The 19,959-nt window shown below is 37.2% G+C and overlaps 1 protein-coding gene across 4 annotated transcripts in view; it reads right to left on the bottom strand.

The window, feature by feature from the left end:
- Window positions 1-19,959, bottom strand: part of LOC149134422 (membrane metallo-endopeptidase-like 1) — a 238,691-nt gene that overhangs the window by 161,650 nt on the left and 57,082 nt on the right. For all 4 annotated transcript variants that reach the window (XM_089356557.1, XM_089356558.1, XM_089356556.1 and 1 more), the window contains 2 exons: window positions 11,712-11,759; window positions 2,031-2,078 (listed from right to left, as the gene is read on the bottom strand). In XM_089356557.1, the coding sequence (XP_089212683.1) occupies window positions 2,031-2,078; window positions 11,712-11,759 (96 nt within the window). The remainder of the gene's footprint in view (window positions 1-2,030; window positions 2,079-11,711; window positions 11,760-19,959) is intronic.

The following is a 19,959-nucleotide window of genomic DNA, read 5'->3' as shown; positions in this document are numbered from 1 at the left end:
GTACTCGTTCTTTAATTTTTCCTTTTATATACCTATCTCGCGTATGAGATGGCACAAGGACGCCCATACGTGTAATTCAAAAATGTTGATGTCATCCTGGTGATGTGCATATGAAATGGTGCAGAATTGAACATACTGATCTTTAAGACTTTCAGGCTTGTGGCACAGGTATTGCAGTGCCTTCGGTTCCTGTATATGCAGACTGCAGTGCATTTATCAGTTGACAGTGCTTGAGGTTTTCCAGCATTGAACTGCATGTTATTAATTTTGGCCCACTAATATATTGTATTCAAGTCTCGCTGTAACATTGTGTTGTCATCTTGATATTTTCTTGAGTTTGATCATTTTGTTTCAGTGGCGTAGCTGGTGCCAGCGATTGTCCGTGTAACCATGGGCATGTCTAAGAGATCTATTATGAACAGTAATAACCCCAGATGAATTTTCTAGGAGACGCCACTTAGGATTTGATATTCCTGAGAAAGGGTTCCATTGGCTATAGCTGCCTGACTTTTGTAATTAGGAAAGTTTTCCAGAAACTCCAAGGTCTACCAGCTTATGACATATTATGCCCTGATCTACCATATCAAATGCCTTTGCAAATTCAAGTTATAGCAAGCTGATATCTGAATGGTCAAGCAGCTGTTTCATACATATATACATACATATATACATACATACATACATATATACATACACACATACTTACATGCATACGCACATACATACCTACATATAAATATATATTGCGGAACTGGTATTTTAAAGTGTTGTGTCGATTTATTACCCGGTGAGAAACATCCACACAGCCGGATGCTCCTAAAACTGTTGTTAAGTGTTCAAACCGTCACGGATGGGTGCTAGATGTGTGGAACCAAATGTCGTGATTAATAAAAAATTATTGTATATTCTAACTTCTGTCTTTCGTTTACTACACATACACACACACACACACACACACACACACACACACACACACACACATCCAGACAGGTGTGTATAGAAGAATATATTAATCAAAGGATTTCCAACTTTGATTTTTCACGTCTTATTTACAAACTTATAATAAAACTTGAAAGTCAGACAAGGTTAGAATATATATATATATATATATATATATATATACCTTTTCAATATCAGTGAAAAATTTCACTGGAAAAGAAGATATAAGTTTGCCAGGTTTTTGTCTCTCTCACCAAGTTCATCAGCTGTCGAACGCCGACGAAGGGAAATAACCCTGAAATCCGGATACGTTCGTGCTGCTGATCGAGGTGAGAGGGATAACTTCCCTTGGCAAACAGGACACAGTCGTGTGTCGATAAGCCAGCTGGAGGAGATGTCCTCCTGGGGCTAAAAGCAACAGTAACATCCACCCCTAGGGGTCAGCCACACTTAAGTGGCAATATACTACACTTTATCGTGCAGTTACTGTTAATACTTCATTTAGAGAATTAACATTGCTTATATATATATATATATATATATATATATATATATATATATATATATATATATATATATATATATATATAGATACTTTGTATTGATTCTGAAATGACTTGTCGCATCCAAAGCATCCCAAGGGCAGCCAACGTCTTTCGTTGACTACATTCTAAATTCTTGTCTCAGTGCCATATCAAAGTTGATACTACTGTCAAGGTTATGTCTAATTTGTTGGTGTATTCTTTCGAAACTTGGACAATATGCACCTGTCATCTAAAAATGTTGGAAAGACGTTTCCAGAAATGTCTTCCCCACATACTAAAAATATGTTGGTCCCCACTGCTTTCTGCCAATGAGGCACATAATGAAACAGGGATTACGTCTATCCAAACTATGATTATTGGGAAACTACTCCCATGGTCAGTCCATGTCATTGAAATGTTTGATGAGCCCATTCCCAATATATGCTTTGTAGTGAATTTTATACTGATAAAAATATAATAAAAAGGTAAACCGAAGCAAAGATAGGAAGTTTCTTTAAAATTTATATTTTCAATGTCTTAAATTATGTTACAAAAGTTTTGACTCACCAACTATAGAAACACCGATGGGATTCGGAGTCAGAAGTGAAACATTGCCTGAAATGAAATGAAATGAAATGTTCATAATAATTAAATCAAAATTAGCAGCGTTTTGAGAGATACGTACTCGTTCTTTAAATTTTCCTTTTATATACTTATCTCACGTATGAGATGGCACAAGTACGCCCATACGTGTAATGCAAAAATCTGCTATTAAAAATTGTTCCGGAATGAACTTGAATGTTCGGAAATTTGACTTAAATATAACATGTCGAAAAAATTGTCGTGATTAATAATAAATTCTAGTATACTCTGTCTTCTGTTATTCGTTTACCATATATATAAATATATTATTCTTTTTCTTTTATTCTTTTAATTGTTTTAGTCATTTGCCTGTGGCCATGCTGGGGCCCAGCCTTTTGTCGCGAAAATTGACCCCAGGACTTATTCTTTGTAAGCCCAGGACTTATTCTTTGTAAGCCTAGTACTTATTCCATCGGTCTCTTTTTCCCCGCTAGGTTACGGGGACTTAAACACACCAGCACCGGTTGTCAATCAATGTTGGGGGACAAATGCAGACACACAAACACACACGCACACACACACACACACACACACACACACACACACACATACACACACACATACACACATACACACAGAAACATATATACGACAGATTTATTTCAGTGTTCGTCTACCAAATCCACTTACAAGGCTTTGGTCAACCCGAGGCTATAGTAGAAGACATTTGCCCCAGGTGTTACGCAGTGGGACTGAACACGGAACCATGTGTATGTATGTATGTATGTATGGATGAATGGATGGATGGATGGATGTATTTGTATATATATATATATATATATATATACATATATATAAATACATGCGCGCGCACACACGCACACACACACGCAAACACACACAAACACACACACACACACACACACACACACACACACACACACACACACACACACATATATATATATATATATATATATATATATATATACACACGAGTGTGTATTATTGTGTATAGAAGAATATATTAATCAAAGGAATTTCAACGTTGTCTGATTTTCACGTCTTATGTGCATGTGATTGTATAAGTATGAGTTAATGGATGAATGTATTTTGCGTAATGGTCAGTTTGGCATGTGCAGAATAACATGTTGAAACTGAATAAACAGTACATTGCAGCTCATGTCGAACGTGATAACGCACTCAAACCGAGCGAATTGAAACCGTCGACGTTTGTTTGTCTCAAAGAAGCCATGGATGTTGTAGCATGGAAATCTAAATTTACTTACGGAGATAGAAACTGAGTATCGCCTATATATATATATATATATATATATATATATATATATATATATATATATATATATAGAAATGATATTAGGGATAAAAATCCAAATTTACAGGTAAAAACTCAATTAAATTCAATTTATTAAAAAGTTAAATTAAATTAAGTTTCACAGTATAAAATATAAATATATAGTTTTAGGGAAAAGAACCAAGGTTCATGAACTCATCGATGAAAATCCACTGTCACATATTGAAAAAGTAATAAGTAAAGGCACAATAAATAAGTATAATATAATACAAAGTAAATACCATAAGATAATGATAATAAAACGACTACACATGATTCATAACCAATTTCCAAATAGAAAGAATATATAAATCGATTAAATCTATCGAAAATCAATTCTATTAAAAAATATAGCTAATCTTCAGGTCAAAAAAAACAACAACAATAATAATAAAAGCATACATATATATCAACCAACAATAAATAACAAATGAATGTATATAAAATACTTATATTAAGATAGAAAAATAATATTAAAAATATCAAAATTATAAACGTTCAATGATTAACTATATTATAATATAAGCAAACAGGAATATTATCTGCAAAAACTAATTTTAATGAAACTTTCGTTTAAAATACAATTTGATCGAAGTTTTAGGTTAAAATAATAAAGATAGAAGTAGCACGTATCTAAACGATCTTAGACTAAAATGTTTAATTGAAAGAAGTCTCGTGAAAATATTGCGTAAAGAAAAGGAATAGAATAAATAGATATAAAAACATAAATGAAGATTTTATTAGGAATGAAAGATTATAATTTATATAACTTAAATCATAATAAAACTATTAACTCTATCGTATAGTTAAAGAAATTAAATAAAAAGACTAATTATTTATCCCATAAAATAAAAAGAAATATTAAACAGTATTAATGGAAAATCTTCAACCCTAATCTAATCAAAGTCTTAGTTTAGGCTAAGATGATAAACTTACTACTAATTAATTTAGTGTTAAAAAAGGTATCGACTAAAATTATCATGAAAAATCAATTGAATTAATATAAAAATAGATATTTTTTTGCAAACCATGATATAAAGTCATTTAACAAAGTTACAACGATACGTTGTTCAGTATCTTAACTAACTCAGCTATCAGTATGTTAATTTTCATGTTTTGTGACAAGGCTGAGTTCTTTTCAACAACATATTTTGAAGCTTTACAAAAGACCTACACCTTTCAAAATACCTTGTACACCAATGATAACTGCATGGTATGTAGGATTAACCCTGGCACTATTTGTATAACTCGAAATGTAGTTTACAGCATAACATGCATAGAGGTTACTTGTAAAGACATGAATATGACATTCATAAGGGAGACATCTAGGAGTATTGCGGAACAACTAAATGAACATTTGAGACAATATGGCGACAAAAAACAGTCCTCCATACTCTACCAACATGCCAAGGACCAACATGGAGGCAACCTTGTTCAACCTGACATCCGCATCGTATATCCAAGCACCAAAAGGACCCAACACTCAGAGAAACACGGGAGTCCGTCCTCATAAATGAAACTTCTCCAATACTAAATAGGAAATATACATATTAGATATCATACTCCCATACCCACAGTTTACACAGGTAGAGTAGAATAGTTAGTGGGCCGTTATGTAGATAGATGTATGTATTTGCGTGTGGGTATATGTATATATATGTATATGCACGTGTATATAAGCATATGGTTATGAAAGTAAACAGAGCAACGTACAGACAGATATGTACATAGGTTGTATGAACAGACAAGCAGACATCCGCGAATGAAAACTGAAACACATGACTATATATTTCCACACATTTTACTTCATACAAGGGTACATGTGGAGACACACTTCCACACATATGGAGATGCACATAGTTGCAAAACACAGACACACACACACATTCAGACATGCACACACAAGGAGACAGGGGGTACCAGGCACATATATACAAACACACACACACACACACACACATACACACTACCCGACTCATATGCGCACAAACAAACACAAAGGAACGCAGTGTAAATAACGGAGTCAAAATTATTGAAAATGTTACAAGACGCAACTAAGAGAGAATGACTCTCCCAGACACAGCACAATATGCTTCAACGCACCAACTCACATAAAGAGTCTTGCAAACCAAATCCCAATACGAAATATATATATATACACACTACCCCACTCATATGCGCACAAACAAACACAAAGGAACGCAGTGTAAATAACGGAGTCAAGACTATTGAAAATGTTTGCAAGACGCAACTAAAAGGGGATGACTCTCCCAGACACAGCACAATATGCTTCAACGCACCAACTCACATAAAGAGTCTTGCAAACCAAATCCCAATACGAAATATATATATATATATATATATATATATATATATATATATATATATATATATATATATATATATATATATATATATATATAGTGGGGGTGGGGAGTAAGCAGAATAATAAGCGAACATGCACATTGGAAATCAAAAAAAGTAAACGCTTGTTATGAAAAGTAACGATAGATATATACCATTAGATGAACTGAGATAGGAATAAAGCTAATAAAAGTCATTATTTCCTAATTTTTCTAATTTCCTAATTTTTCCCTTCTATCAATGTTCACAGAACACCTCAACACAACAACGAATGAATAAAGAGGCGATTTTCATCAATAAATATCTTCCTCAACTAAATATGAACACATAACATAATATAGAACACTACTAATCTTCCATTTAATACCACTAACCCCCATACACCATTCACATTACAGATCTAGATCTACCTTAATTGCACCAAATCCAGAACTATTTACTTCCCTTACACATAATCGTTTTACTAAGGGATTAAAGACCTGACATCGTTCAGTATTCGGTGTGCATTCAAATCAATGATTATTAATATTACGAAACCGGTATGCTTCTGAATCTTTTCAACAACCCACAATAATGACTTTTATTACCTTTATTTCTATCTTCTTCAGCGTACGACAATCGCCGACCATCGATGCAAAAGATATTCCTTGGCAAATATATATAACTTTTTCCAGTGAAATTATTCACTGATATCGAAAAAGTGAAAACAAGCAATGTTAAATCTCTGAACGAGGTATTAACTTCCCTTGGCAAATACAGACAGGACACAGATGTGTGTCGATAGCCAGCTGGAGGAGATGTCCTCCTGGGGCTAAATGCAACAGTAACATCCACCCCTCGGGGTCAGCCACATTTAAGTGGCAAATATACTTCACTTTATCGTGCAGTTACTGTTAATACCTCGTTCAGAGATTTAACATTGCTTGTTTTCACTTTTTCGATATCAGTGAATAATTTAACTGGAAAAAGTTATATATATTTGCCAAGGAATATCTTTTGCATCGATGGTCGGCGATTGTCGTACGCTGAAGAAGGGAAATAACCCTGAAACTCGAGTACGTACGTATCGTAGATCAAGATGGGAAAGATAACTTCCCTTGGCAAATACAGACAGGACACAAATGTGTGTCGATAGCCAGTTGGAGGAGATGTCCTCCTGGGGCTAAAAGCAACAGTAACATCCACCCCTCGGGGTCAGCCTCATTTAAGTGGCAAATATACTTCACTTTATCGTGCAGTTACTGTTAATACCTCGTGCAGAGATTTAACATTGCTTGTTTTCACTTTTTCGATATCAGTGAATAATTTAACTGGAAAAAGTTATATATATTTGCCAAGGAATATCTTTTGCATCGATGGTCGGCGATTGTCGTACGCTGAAGAAGGGAAATAACCCTGAAACTCGAGTACGTACGTATCGTAGATCAAGATGGGAAAGATAACTTCCCTTGGCAAATACAGACAGGACACAAATGTGTGTCGATAGCCAGTTGGAGGAGATGTCCTCCTGGGGCTAAAAGCAACAGTAACATCCACCCCTCGGGGTCAGCCTCATTTAAGTGGCAAATATACTTCACTTTATCGTGCAGTTACTGTTAATACCTCGTGCAGAGATTTAACATTGCTTATATATATATATATATATATATATATATATATATATATATATATATATATATATATATATATATATATATATGTGTGTGTGTGTGTGTGTGTGTGTGTGTGTGTGTGTGTGTGTATATATATATATATATATATATATACACACATATATACATGCATACATATATACGCCCATACACTCATACGCACGCACACACACACACATATACATAGGAGCAGGTGTGGCTGTGTGGTAAGAAATGTGGTTTGGTTCCAAAACACGTGGTCCAGAGTTCAGTACCACTGTGTGGTGACTTTGCAAGTGTCTTCTGCTATAGGCTCAGACCAACCAAAGCCTTGTGAGTGGATTTTGTTGACAGAAACTGAAATTAATCAATCGTATATATATGTATATATGGAAGTGTATGTGTGTGTCTTTATCTATGCGTTTCTCCCTCATCACTGATTCACAACTGCTGTTCGTTTATTTACATCCCTATAACTTACTGTTTTGACAACAAGAAACTAATAAAATAAGTACCAGGCTTATCAAACTAAAAAAAAAAGGACCAGACAGTTTCTCTTATTTTTCTTTTTCCACTCAGTTGCATCTATCAATCTATCTTTGTGTGTATGTATATATATAATACACACACACATACATGTATGTATATGTGCATAGTCATATGTATTATATAAAAGTAAAATTCAATGTATTTATGTGTGTTCGTGTGTTACTTATACATTCGAAAACTACTGCACCGATCCTAATGAAATTTGGGACGCAAAATCCAAGCCTAGTGAGAAGGGTAATGCTGTGTTTCATACAAATTCCTAGACCAATATTACAGAATGAATCCTTATGATAATTATGAGATTACGATATTATGAGATTCAATGGATAACGGCAGGTATAATGCAATATGTTTGGTTTGAATTTGAGATGGTTGAAAGGGAGCAGATCCCCCATGAAAATTCATGAATTTTCGATGTTGATGAACTTTCAACCATGGGTAGTTGACACACATCAAGAAGTATTCTCAAAGTTTTACCTTCTCATGATGTTTCTAAGACCCCCTAATGGGGGCCTTAAATCCCAACTTTTAGTCATTTAGTCATTTTATCGAAAACTACGTCAAAAGTACTGCATGGATCTTTATGAAATTTGGAAATTATATTCAATGCATAATGTCCATAACCCCCATGAAAATTCATATATTTTTGCTGTTGATGAAATTTTAACCATTGATATTAGACACAAATGAAATAATATTTCTAAACTTTCATCTTTTTAGAAGTTAGAAAGACCCCTTCATAGGGAATTAGCACCCACAATTTAGTCATTGTATCTAAGCAAAGATGAATACAGTTGTACTCTTGGAAGCAGTAGGGTCACCCGAGCTTAAAAGATGAGCGTTATTTGTAATTCAATGGTAGAACAGTGTAAGAGTTTGCTTTGAGTTATATTTAGATTGTGATTTCTGCAATGTTGTGCATAAATTGTCAAGTAAATGAGAGGCATCTTTCCCTCCACTGATTCAGTTGCAAAATGTTCAGTAAAGTTATTCGGTTACATACCTCTTTTGCATCTTTTATTATCACTGGGTCACACATAGTACCCCGATGGTAACATCGATTTCAAGGCCTTCCCAGATGAGTGACTTGTTATTTAAAGACATTTATAGATTGTAAATTTATTCTGTCCAGTTACCCATCAGTATAGTTACCCATCAGTATAGTTACCCATCAGTATAGTTACCCATCAGTATAGATCCGCAATGTATCTTATGGCTGTGCCTGGCACCTGTATGGCGAGGAATCCTACATTGGGGAGTAGTAAAGACTATGGTAGGGTAGCTGACCGCTTATTGTGATCATTCGTCCTTTAGTTTCCTGTAGCTTTGCTCTCTTTTACAAACCCAGTGAACATACATATATTTCCTATTTCAAAGAAATTCGAACAATACATATAAGAACCAATTTAAAAAGATTCTTAACAATTCAACTTCTGCGGTTCACATTAAGACACCCAATAGGGGCGTTAACTCTCATATTTTAGAGCTCCATGCCCTCCATTTTTCAGGAGCAGCTCTTTGGAGATAGAAGCATAAAAATCGACAATATCGAACTGCGTTAATCTCGCATTTTTCTTGATCTTAATAGCTTTAAACGAGTCGACGACTTCTATACTATTAGGCCATTTACTAACCTAGTGGCATTCCTGACTTCCGCATTAATTTTCCCTAAAATTTCTTTACTAATAATGCCAAACTCTGATTTCGCTAGGTTAATAAGCCTACCCTTAGGATTGGATTGGAAGTTCTTTTTAGGGTCTTTGATAGTTATAAAGGCTTCTTTTTGGGGGAGGACCTGTATTTTTTTGTATCTAACTTGAGTCTGGCGGCGATATTACTAGCTTCTTTATTAATATCGTTATAGGTTTGTGGTCTAGCCTTGGTGTATTTGTTGATGATGCTATCATGTAGGAGTCGTGAATATGTATTGTTCTCTACTAAGTATAAGTTCTTGGTCTTGTCGGAAAAAAGTACACTTTGTTTGGAATTTTTTATGTGTTTAATGTCTTTTTTCCGTTTCTGTTGGAAAGTGTTGAAAGACTTACGAAATTTTAATTTGTCCATGATCTTCAGTAGGTCCGTTTCGAAGTCTTCCAAGCCTTTAATTTTTGGAGGAAATTTCTTGGATTTAAATCTATAGAAAGTATTGTCTGTAGTATCCTCTTCCGTGTTATAAAAGAAGGCTTCTTTCCACCTCATGTTGTCGTGAGTTCCCTCCCTAGCATCCGAAACTCGGAGTTTTATCATGGCTACTGAATAAGTGTGACATATTTTTACAGATAAATTCCTCTATATGCATAATATCGAGGTCTCTTTCTTTTGTTGTCTTTCCTGTCAAATATATATATATATATATATATATATATATATATATATATATATATATATATATATATATTCATTAAGTCAATAAATATTATAATATTATAATTGTTTTCTGTTAAATATATACTCAGTGTATGCTTAATATGTATCATTTTCTTAATTCTTATTTCAATGGCTGAAATTATTTGTAAGAAGGTGCAAGATAAGGAAGGCAAGAAAAAAGGATTTCAGATGTTTCCACAGGTTGGAAGAAATTCAATATATTTTGATGATGCAACAAACCTTCCTTGCCATTACGGCGATATCGCATTGCGGTGTCATTTTCATTTTGTAATTCTATAAATTCTTCCACAACGTCGTCCTCGCAATCGACAGCATCGAGCTGAAAATCTTTGCTATACAAGTTTGGAATATTCAGCGCAATAACATTTTGAAATCGCTCCATCATGTCATTGAGCAATGAATGTGAATAGTTAATATATGGAGGTATTAATAAAGTGAAAATGTGAAAAGAAATTTCTACGGACGGCATCAGAAAGGCTGTATGGTATTCTCAAAGAGAAGTAGTTGAAATATTTGCGTCAGATGATGCTTCTTTACTGGAGCAAATAAAGATCTACTTTGTTTGGCTGCCAGCATTTCAAAAATAAAAGTTTATCGAAAATTTTAAAATTTGTTACATTAATATACTTTCCAAGCTAAAATGCTGGAGTTACGCAAATTTTCCAGAAATGGGTTTTTAAAAAGTTATAGAGGTTTAAAATTTGTTGATTTTTACCCAATCAAGAAACACGATTTCAAAGCTGTTATTTTGTGCGTGACTACACGGTTTGTCAACATCTGAAAATAACACTTGTGCTTTGATATGAAACCGTAGAATTACGCATGATATATAACCTGACGTAACTCTTTTTTTACTTTTCGGAGTTTTCAGAAACGTTTTGCAAATTGCATTCTACACGCAGGATTTCATACGATTATGCAAAAAAAAAAAGACATGTTGCGGAGCGTGATTTCAGGTATAGGCCTATTTGGCTGCTATATTTAGAACATATGACATCCATCTCAATGACTGTGCTACAAAAATATTCGATCTATAAACAAATCCGTATTTTTAATACAAAGCAACATCTCATGTGATTAGTCAAATCGATTAAAGTGCATCCTTATTCTAGGGGTGCCAGATATAAGTAAATGTAGACATAATTTCTAAAAATGTTCATACCACCTGCCACTTTCTAAAAATTCGCCATGCCTGCGCGAACATGTCTGTATTATTTTGAAAATAAACTAACATCAAATACCATTAACCGGCATAAACTTATATGCCAGATACATGACATGATAAATTATGGGAAACATTATACAATATGAGCGTATGCTATTATACGTTTATTTCTGAAAGGGCGTTTGAAACTTAGATATTTTCAAAATACCACTTACCCGTTATTTGGGTTAGAATCGTTTGTAGCGCACAGAATGCATTCCACGCTGTAACAAGAATGGTAAAATTTTAGTCAAAGTCGTAATTGTTGTTGGCTATAGGTTAAAGTTTAATTTCAGAAAAGCTATATTACGTAACTATATATTTTTGTAAAATTGCGGCAGATATGTACGATTTCAACAATAATGCACTTGAAGTTGCCATATCTGACAGACTGAAGTATAAATATATAACAAACATTAGCAAACCGTAAAAAAGAGGAACATGTTAGTTTTCGTGTTAGACAACAAATACATATAATTACTAACGGTATGGTTATTTTATGTATTTCAATGAATATAGTAAATACGAAATATTGTGAAGACATTTTATGAGCTGCAATACCAAAGATGTTATATACAAAATGAAAACTCATGAATAATTTCATCTTTGACAACGTCTGAAAATAACAATTAGAATGGTTCATAAATATTTCTTACTTTTGTTACTGTAAATCACGTTAGAGTCTGGTTTTATTCAACTTTGGAACTTGAAGAGAACCTACTTTTTAGGGATACTCAATTAAAATTAGTCAATCCTTTCGCTGTTTTAGAAAAAAACAAATATTTGTTAAATGGGGCATGAAGGAAGGGCGTACCTCAGACGATAAATAATTCAGATCAAATAGGAATATAACTAACGTCTGCGAAATATATTTCCACCTGTACCTTCTGCTATTATCCTATAGAACACTGCTGATATATGATGAGAATGAATTTGATGAAGGTGAAGATGAAGGTGGAATGATGTTTTTTAGTCCACGAACTGGTAGTACTGTCACGCAAATTTCTTTGATGAAGATGATCATTCACATTAAGGCTGTCGCTACACTTTCTCTTTTAGAAACGAACTTCTTCCAAGTCGGAAAAATGTCATTAAATATCACTAAGACAAACATAAAGACGAACATACACACGTGGATGTTGGTTGTCTGTCTGTATGTGTACGTGAGTATACATACACACACACGCACTCACACATATGTACATACATGTCCGTCGCCTGTCATTTTTACTCCGCAATCCACTTCACCTCACACCTAAGAGTACACAGGATCCATCAACACCAGTCATCGCCTTCAACAGTGTTACGTCACTCTCCGTTTGGACTAAACACGACACCATCTTTTACATATCCTGGTAGGCACAAATAGAATCTTTCATACACACACTATGATACACAGCCACACACACAGACCTACACACACATAAATACTCACGTACGCGCACGCATAGATACAAATACACATAGAAGAACACCCATATGAACACATGGCCCTGCACCGGCCTTCACAAACTCTTACACCTCCACATATAAACGATCAAGCTCTCACTCGTAGACACACACGCCACCCCCCACCTACGCCGTCAGAGACTCATATGCACGTGCACATATACACGCATGCATACACCCACGCACACGCACATGCACTGAAACACGTTCAGAAATGTGTCCTTAGACACACTAATACGCACATATACACAAATATACATGCACTAATATGCACATGCAGACACACGCAAGCTCTGGCCCTCATACACACTCGCAAACGCACACACACAGGCAGCAATACACCCGCAGTCACACGCACGCCGTATTGCCCCTCGTCAACTAACTGCACACCGGCCACTCATCCGTCCGTCGACACTGCACCGTTACGCATACATTACTCACATAAGCTAATATACATACACCAACAAATATACCACAAACACTTACACACACACACACACACACACACACACACACACACACACACACACACACACGAACACACAGACACACGAACACACACACTCTCACACACCCTGATCACCTTTGCTCTCTCCTGTTCCCAAAACCAATCTATTTCTCTCCACTGAAGGTTGGTCACTTCAGACATGCAACCACAAATGTGCTTTTCCGGATGATTTTTCTTTCTCTGCACTATTCCTCGATTCACGTTTTGACGATAGAAATGTAAAATACCCACACTCTCTTTCAGCTTTACAAAGTGTTGCATCCAATACATTCCGTATGAATGTCCTCTTGTTTTGTTATCTGTTATTTTTCATATTCGATTGTTAACCACTTGTAGAGGTGTATCAGTACTGATCGCATCAAAACACTGTGTATGTGACGGGACTACGTCCGAGATTGCTGCTATGTCAGTGTATATCCGCATAGCGGATATGGCCGCAACTTTTTTCTGATAGGTATTTATCAGATAACAGCAGGTGACGGTTATGGCTGCAAGCTACATTTGTCTTTGGAATATCGGATGTGCTGTTTTGTTTGTTATTGTTATGTGAAACTCTCAGTTGAAGTTACATGCATGTAACTTCAACGCGTATCGCTGACAACAGAGACATGCGTGCAATCACGTATACCGCTGTTGTTTGTGTGAAAATGTGAATATTATTTCCGTTCAGATGCTTACAAGAGTAAATAATGCCTCTGCTCAGTTTCTCAAATCGAAGTGATCTGTAAAATCGTGGACATTGCTATTGAACTCTTTGTGAATTTTCTCACACTCGGCATGCCTCCGAAATGTGAAGTTCAGAGTCACGGGGAACCGGTATTACGGTTTTCCCGTCATGAGTATGATGATAATGAGTCAGATTACAATTCGAGCCCAGAGAGAGACTATCCTACAGATCGATGAAGTACCACAGCCAGCAGGAATTGTAAGAGACAGTTGTTCATCGTTTGACTCTAACGAACAACCGGCTGCGTATACTGAAATATAACGCAGTACCAGTGAAACTATACACTGTTCGAAGGACAGATTCCCAAAATGGCATGGATTCGTGGAACGTCCCAGAATTGCAGTCCCCGACGTGGACGCAACGACTACGCCACTCCATTCGCTCAGATTTTTTATGATGCCGGTACTTATCAAACACATTTAATACAAGTCAAATCAATACACCGCGGTCAATTGTCGCCATATCCAGTGAAGTCACACCAGGAAGTTGATACGTGTCACGGCCGATTAGTTGGAGATTCTTCTGTGCCCTGGTGATAATACTGCGTCTACATCCCAAACTGGATATGAAATTATGCTGGTCCAGGGACCCTGTTTTTTGGATAACATTGTTTCACATGAGGTTTCGTGATCGGTTCGAGCAGATTTTACATAATCTGCACTGCAAGGATAACGATTTTTGAGTTGACGATTACTGGCTAAACTGCGGCCAGTCATTGATGTTCTAACTCATCAGTTCAAAACTGTATATTCTAGACTTGGATTCATGCAATGCAATCCAGAAAACGGGCGTGATTCGGGATCAAAGTTTTCAAAGTCTGCCAGAGTGGAGGTGTTGTATCAGGATGCATATCCAATTTCAAAATATACTCAAGTAATTTTTAAAGTAACATTAGCGTAAGTCAGAAAATGGTATTGGAGCTGAATGAAAATATACTCGGAAAAGAGTATTATGTTTTTGCGGATAACTGGTTCAGCCCCCTCAGTATTTCTGTCTCTCATTGACAGAAATCGAAAGTAGTCGTAAAAGTTCGTCTGAATCAGAAGGACATGCCCAAGGATCAGAATTTAGCTCTCAGAAAGGGAGAGGCTGACATTCGCCCCGCTAGAAATGGTTTACTCGCTTAGGTATGGAAAGGTAAAATCTTGTTAAAATGTTAACCACCGACATACTGCTGAAATGTCGGAAAGTTAGAAGCGTGGAAATATTATCAGGAAGCCATGTCTTGTCCTCAGTTAAAATGAAGGCATGAGTGGGGTAGGTTTTTCCGATAAAATAGACACATCTCACTCCTGTGTTAGAAAAATAAACATCAAATAGTATAAGAAAGATTTTCCATTTGCTCGACCTTGGTCAACACCTTCCTTGCATCGACGGAGATGAGGAGTCGAGTTGATTTTTGACTAGCACTGATAAAGAGTTGCGTTATAACCACCCTCCTGAAGGGTATACGCCACAAGGCAAACCATTAGCTCCATTTGAACTAGCGAGGTTGAGAGGCAGACATTTGTCCGCCATTATTCCCCCATCAGGGAAGAAACCTCGACTGTACTCAAGACGTGTTGTTTCTGAGAAGCACGGTATGTGATAATAAAAATGCTTGATTGTGAACAGTGTGATGTCCCGCTTTGTGTCGCACCGTGTTTCCAGATATACTACACTGAGAATAATCTGTAAATACACCGTAAACTTCACGGCAGTGAATATTACTTGTTAGCAACTAAAGCGTTGATTACTTAGAGCGATTTTAGAACTAGTACTTTTTGTTTGTATCAGTTGATATTTATAGATTAGGCATTATTCGATATGTTCAGGCGTTTCTAGCCAGAATCAAATGAATTCTATAAATATATCTACGACGGAGTATTTGCAAACATACATACTATTATTTTGTCTGTGGTCGAATTCTTCACATACTATCTCCAACGAAGATATTTTACCCTCATCCAATTGTAGAGGAATAAGTTCAATATTATTACACAGCACTCACACAGACATGTAAACATGGACGTACTCATACATACACACAGCACACACATACACATTCACACACATGCAAATGTATGCGTATGTGCGTGTGTGTCTGTGTCTGTGTCTGTGTTTGTTTGTGTGTCTGTATGTGAGTGTTTTCATGCATCTCCAGTTCATCCTATGTTAACGAATATTTGAACACATTGGCAAATGTAAAGATGCGTGGGTGGGTATAAAAGATCTTCCTGAAGTGTTAACGACGGATTTGATATCTGTATCATATGATGCGCGGCATATGATTATCGAACGTGCAAAGAGCCAGTGTCATCTTTCGAGAAAGGGAGAGGTCGTTAAGTCTCACAGGATAGCTCGACCGCCCAAAGTTGAGCTACCCACAGCCAGTCAGGCACTGTCCAGTCACAGCTTATCTGATCCACTGCGTGTGTGGGGTTTAGGGAAGCAAATATACTGAGTCACAAGCTGTAAACACTGCTCAAAGCAAAACAATTATCAGACAAGCAAACAAACATTGTAAGAAACCAGCATTCAGCATTCGATGTTAGAACATAAGCACCATAACAAGTTGTCTGCCAGAAGATCCTCAGAAGTTCAGCGACAGAAGCAATACAGCAGTGACCAATAATGAATTGCTAAGAATTTGGATATTGCCGTACACCAGGAAACAACCGTCTGTGTTTCGGGGACCCTTTGTGAAAGAGAGTGTGCCATTTCTTCTGGAAGACGAAAAGAATAGATGAAGCCAGAGAACATGGCGTCGGCTTTGCCGTGAGCAACTCACTGCTTATGTTGTTGGAGCTCCGCTGCGACGGTTCCCACCCGATTCTCTCAATCTGGTAGCACACTTCTGATGGAGTTGTCAAACGTATAAGTGCTTATACCTCAAACCGGTATTCCACACAAGACGACAAGGATAACTTCTACGTTAATTCTATAGGAAAATACAAACGATCCCATATGGGGTGCATCTGATGCTATTTGGCAACTTCGACGCCACAGTGTGAGATTATCACGCCGCTCGTACACGATTGCTTTGGATAACACCTGTTTGAGCTCTGTATGCCCCACAAATATGTGTCACCCCTACTTCCAAGCCAATGCACAACACAGGTTTTCCTGGCCTCGTCCTTGCTCAGAGCACTGGCACCAGCTAGATCTAGGTCTTACAAGATTAACGCAGCCGAGGGACGTGCTGTTCATTTTCAGAATGCTGGTTATGACAGAATTCAGTCCCTAGTTTGCAGTAATCTGAAACACCAGCAACACATTATACTACGCACCATTACCCAGTCAAATAGCATATAAAAGCTAATGCAAAGCAGCAGACAGCTAAGACATGTATCCCTCAAGTCATTGGAAGGCACCCTCCTTGCGAACCCAACGGATGGCAATCTTCACCACGTAGACAAATTCTGAATAGCTGGTCAGGAATTTAGCTAGGCTATCAGTCTAAAGAATAGCAATGTATTGGGTCAAGGTGTCAACCCATACCCCATCACCCACAACAGCTACAATCTAGAGGTAATCTATGAAAACGCTTCTTTTGGGGCTACAACCTCTGATGGTCTCTCCTTGAACACTGAGATCAGCAGGTGAACTGGATGACCCTCTTCCACAGTTGCCTGCCTCACAAATAGTGTCTGGAATAAGAGAAAATGGCCGTAAACACCAAGATTTGCTGTCTATAAGGCTTGCATCTCAGCACACTACTTTACGACAATGAGACTTGGAACTTCTATTACAGTCGCAACGGGAGCCTCAACTCCTTCCACCTTCGTAATCTGAGACGCATCTTGTATATCAAGTGGATCCCCGGGTCACCAAACCTGAGGTCCTCAACAGCGCCATTACATTCACCATGCTCCATCCGCTCTCTCTTAGACGTTTGGGTCATGCATATGGCATGCCAGTCGGGTGGCTCACAAAAGCCTTCTTGCATGGGGAAAAGGTCACAGGTACAAGAGGACACGGACGACTTAATTTGCATTTCAAGAACGTCTGCAACAAGGACATGAAGCCACTGGATTTGGAAATCCTTATACGGGAGGAGAGTGAAAATAATCACCTATCCCGGAGCCATGAGGATGAAGCGTTGGAAAGGGAAACTGGAACTCGCCCCCATAAAAAACGCCCCTGAATACATTCAAGGTTAACGGAAGAAACCCTCGGCATTTGTGCGAACCTTTTGTTGCTACTCGATATTAACATTGTATCTGTATATGTTTCCATGTATATACAATTTGTCTTCATGTATGTATGTTCATATATATATATATATATATATATATATATATATATATATATATATATATATATATAGGTATGTATGTATGTATGTATGTATATATGTATTGATATATATATATATATATATGTATATATATATATATATATATATATATATATATATATATATATATATATATATAAGATGCAGAGAGAGAGAGAGAGAGAGAGAGAGAGAGAGAGAGAGAAACAGATAGATAGACTTATGTACGCATGTATAAAGAGGATGACACCAATAAATCTATTTTTCTATCTAATCATCTATCTATATACGAATATATTTATATATATTTATTTATTTATTTATTTATGTGTTTCAGCCAAGTGGCTGCGGTCATGCTGGTGCACCACCGTGATTTTCACGTTCCTTGCATGGCTCTTCTCCCCCACCTGACATGGTCCAATCAAGATCTTTGATGGCACATCTGGTGTATAAGAGAATTTGACACAGCTGCCCTAAACTGCGTCTCATTATGAGCCATTGGTTCGTCTGGTATCGTGGAGAAGAAAGCGTCAAGTTTTGTCTTGAAGACCTCCGCATCCATGTCTTGCATGTCTCTCAAATGTTTTGGCAGGGCATTGAAGAGCTGAGGTCCTCTGAAACCGAGGCTGCTGCAGTATCTCATTCTTATGTGAGATGCAGTGGACGGTACCTTTGGCACCATGCAGTGGCGACCCGTGCGGGCATTCCTGTAGTACTTGATACCAAAGTTTGGCACCAGTCCTTCCAGTATTTTCCATATGTATATTATTACATATCTCTCCCGCCTGCGCTCCAGGGAGTAGAGACCTAGTGCCTTCAATCGCTCCCTGTAGTTCATCTGTTGGACTGTGGCGATCTTTTTTGTATAGTGCCGCTGAATTGCCTCGAGTTCTGCTGTCCGCTTAACACTGTGTGGTGACCACAACTGAGAGCAATAGTCTAGGCGGCTCAGAACAAATGTCTTCCACAGAATCAACATGACTTTTTGATCCCTTGTACGGAAAGTCCTCAGTATCCACCCTGCCAGTTGTCTGCACTTTGCTGTCAACCTGACAATGTGCATGTGAAATGATGCATCACTACACATGTTGATGCCCAGGTCTCTCACTGCTTGTGGTTCTGGGATTGCAGTACCTCCAGGTCCTGTGTATGCCAGTTGGGAGGTCCTTGTGGCCTTGTAGCGCAGTACTTGAAATTTTTCCGCATTGAACTGCATATTATTCTGCTCTGCCCACTCGTATATTGCATTTAGGTCATTCTGTAGGCTTACCATATCATCAGGATTCTTTATTGCCTGAGATAGTTTTGTGTCATCAGCGCAGCTAGTGACAGTGGCTCTCCGAGTGACCGTGGGCATGTCCAGAAGGGTCACTATGAACAGTAGTGGCCCCAGGACAGTTCCTTGCGGAACACCGCCCAATATTTGCGTTTCCCTAGATAGTTCTCCATTGGCTGCAATTGTCTGACTTCTACCATTCAGAA

Source organism: Octopus bimaculoides, chromosome 8 (genome assembly GCF_046866305.1).
Source record: "Octopus bimaculoides isolate indiv1 chromosome 8, ASM4686630v1, whole genome shotgun sequence".
In the NCBI taxonomy this organism is placed as follows: domain Eukaryota; kingdom Metazoa; phylum Mollusca; class Cephalopoda; order Octopoda; family Octopodidae; genus Octopus; species Octopus bimaculoides.
The sequence above is the reverse complement of the archived record's forward strand: the minus strand, read 5'-3'. Positions and strand labels throughout refer to the sequence as shown.